The sequence below is a fragment of the Hibiscus syriacus genome, unplaced genomic scaffold, assembly GCF_006381635.1.
Source record: "Hibiscus syriacus cultivar Baekdansim isolate YM2019G1 unplaced genomic scaffold, ASM638163v2 tig00111621_pilon, whole genome shotgun sequence".
Taxonomy (NCBI): domain Eukaryota; kingdom Viridiplantae; phylum Streptophyta; class Magnoliopsida; order Malvales; family Malvaceae; genus Hibiscus; species Hibiscus syriacus.
The window spans coordinates 3,945,151-3,948,156 of NW_024063138.1; the positions used below are offsets into that span (position 1 = coordinate 3,945,151).

The 3,006-nt window shown below is 37.4% G+C and overlaps 1 protein-coding gene across 1 annotated transcript; it reads left to right on the forward strand.

Annotated features, from left to right (window-relative positions):
* The first annotated feature begins 286 nt into the window (after nt 1–286).
* Nucleotides 287–3,006, forward strand: LOC120166140 (endoglucanase 11-like). Its single transcript, XM_039175498.1, has 4 exons — nt 287–562; nt 641–1,054; nt 1,145–1,399; nt 2,327–3,006. The coding sequence occupies exons 1-4, from the start codon at nt 329–331 to the stop codon at nt 2,975–2,977; spliced, it is 1,554 nt and encodes a 517-aa protein (XP_039031429.1). The 5' UTR covers nt 287–328; the 3' UTR covers nt 2,978–3,006.

Sequence of the window (3,006 nt, forward strand, 5' to 3'; positions counted from 1 at the left end):
TTTTTTATTATCAGGGCCATCCACTAATAATAAATATAATTTTAAAAGTTCAATGATAAAATTGAAACTTTTACAATTCAATTATCAAAATGAGATAAGATTTAAAATTTAATGGCTAATGTTATAAATTATGTTTTAGTACACTTTCTCTCCTACGTAAATATATAATTATGAATACTTAAAAGTTATGAACTTTTTTTTTTTGGAACAATTTAATTTTTATCTCCTCCGTAATGCTAATTAAGAACTCATGTTCCCTTCACTCAACTCCTACATAAGTACAAATATAAAGTTAGTTTAAGGGGAAGGAAACAAATTGGGGAAGAAGATGAACCATCATCAAATTACCCCCAGATTCGCCCGCCGTTGGACCTTTCTTCTCTTGTCTGCTGCTCTTTTCGCCATTTCCACAACAACAAGAGCAGTTCAACCATTTGATTATGCCGACGCATTAACCAAGAGCCTCCTTTACTTCGAATCCCAACGATCCGGTCGTCTACCCTACAACCAACGCGTCACTTGGCGCGACCATTCTGGCCTCACCGACGGATTGGAACAAGGAGTATGTATTGATTCCCCAGAAACTGTCTTTTTATTCTTTTCTTTTGAATTTTAAGTTAAGAGTCATCTGTTATTGTAGGTAGATTTAGTGGGGGGATATTATGATGCCGGTGATCACGTCAAGTTTGGACTCCCCATGGCTTTCACCGTCACAATGTTGTCTTGGGGTGTCATCCAATTCCACGACGAAATCGCCGTCGCCGGAGAATTGGAGCATGCTTTAGAGGCTATTAAATGGGGGACGGATTACTTCATTAAGGCACACACCAGCCCCAATGTACTATGGGCAGAGGTGGGCGATGGGGACACTGACCATTACTGCTGGCAGCGGCCCGAGGACATGACAACCTCGCGCCAAGCCTACAAGATCGATAAGGATAATCCGGGATCGGATCTGGCCGGAGAGACGGCGGCGGCTATGGCGGCGGCGTCGATTGTGCTCAAGAAAACAAACCCACATTACTCTGTCTTACTCTTGCACCACGCCCAAGAGGTACACCTAAGACCACCCTAATTAAGTTGGAAATTTACCATTATTCTTAAAAACTAAATTGGGATTTTGGTATTGGTGGGTGTTGCTTAGCTGTTTGAGTTCGGGGATAAGTACAGAGGGAAATACGACGGAAGCATAGCGGCGGTGAAGAGCTATTATGCTTCGGTGAGCGGGTATATGGATGAGCTGCTGTGGGCCGCCGTGTGGCTTTACGAGGCCACCGGCAAGGAGGAATACTTGAATTATATTTTAGACAATGCTGCTCCTTTTGGTGGCATTGGTTGGTCCATTTCCGAGTTCAGCTGGGATGTTAAGTATGCCGGTGTTCAAATTATGGCCTCTAAGGTACTCTCTCTGTTCACTCTCAACTAAATGTAAATGAATATGAAATAATATTGGTTAAAATTTAAAAAAATAAAAATTGAATTTAACACAAATTTATTAAAATCGTAACTTTTTTAAAATAAATCAAATAATATTTTATTTTGAAATAAAAATATTACGTTTCTCAAAGAAAATTATATAATTTTTATAATTATTTTGATTATAACATAAAAAGTTACTTTCAAGACATTCTCGATATTAATCAAGATTATTATCAATAGTGTAACTTTTTATAATAAATATATAAAATTTTAAATTAAAATCCATGTAATATAACATTTTTTATATAAAATAAAATTATTGAAGTATTAATTTATATATTTGAAATTAAATGGAATAATATTTTAAATTAAAATTCATCACAAATTAATTTTAACCTAAACCATGGTAATACAAAATGACCCATTAAATGCTCTCTCCTAGATTCACTCAAATCTTGATGGGCTTAGTTTTGAAACATGCACTTCCACTTTTATTTGATTTTTTTTAATAGCAAAGTTCTGTAGTTCACTCAGATTCAGTGATACGTAATTAAGGAACATTATTTAGATTTTAAATACTTTATTTATGCAAGTGAATTCGTTGCCTTAGAATGCCACTTGGCTTAAATCTAGTGGAGTAATTCCCCATTCTCCAAAATAAGAGGAGATGGCAAACTAAATGAATGTTCATAAATTATTTGAATTTAATTTTTTTAGGTAAAACATTTTTCTTTTATCTAAATTACTTGAGACAGTTCAACAAGTTTCATTTTTTATTTATGAATCTCCAAATATCTGACGTGTTTTAGTAATATGTTTAAATTAGAGTCTCAAAACACCCGCGATTTAGCATCTAATCACGGTTTCTGTAATTAAAGAGAAAAATGTTCTGAATTTTCCTTGGCAGCTGCTGGAGAAAGAGAAACACAAGCAGCACGCTCATATTCTGAATCAATACCGATCAAAGGCCGAGTACTACCTATGCTCGTGTCTCAACAAAAACAACGACACCGACAACGTCGATCGAACACCGGGAGGCCTTCTATACATCCGGCAATGGAACAACATGCAGTACGTGACCACGGCGGCATTCCTTCTCACAATCTACTCCGACTTCCTCCAAGACTCAAACCTAAACCTCCGTTGTCCTACCGGAACGGTGGACCACAAAGAGATCCTCGGTTTTGTCAAATCTCAAGTTGATTACGTATTAGGTTCAAATCCAATGGAGATGAGTTATTTAGTGGGTTATGGTTCGAAATACCCCACCAGAGTGCACCACAGGGGTGCCTCAATAGTGTCCTACAGGGAGAACAAAGGGTTCATTGGGTGCACCCAAGGCTACGACCATTGGTATAACCGAGTCGAGCCGAATCCTAATGTGTTGATCGGAGCGGTGGTCGGAGGACCTGATAATGAAGATAATTTTGGGGACCAAAGAGATAATTACATGCAAACCGAGGCTTGCACGTATAATACGGCTCCATTAGTTGGGGTTTTTGCTAAATTGCTACAACTAGAGGAAAACAATGAACTAGAATGGGTTGCCTCTTACTAGAGAGAAAAATATAAATATCAAGTGAGAAC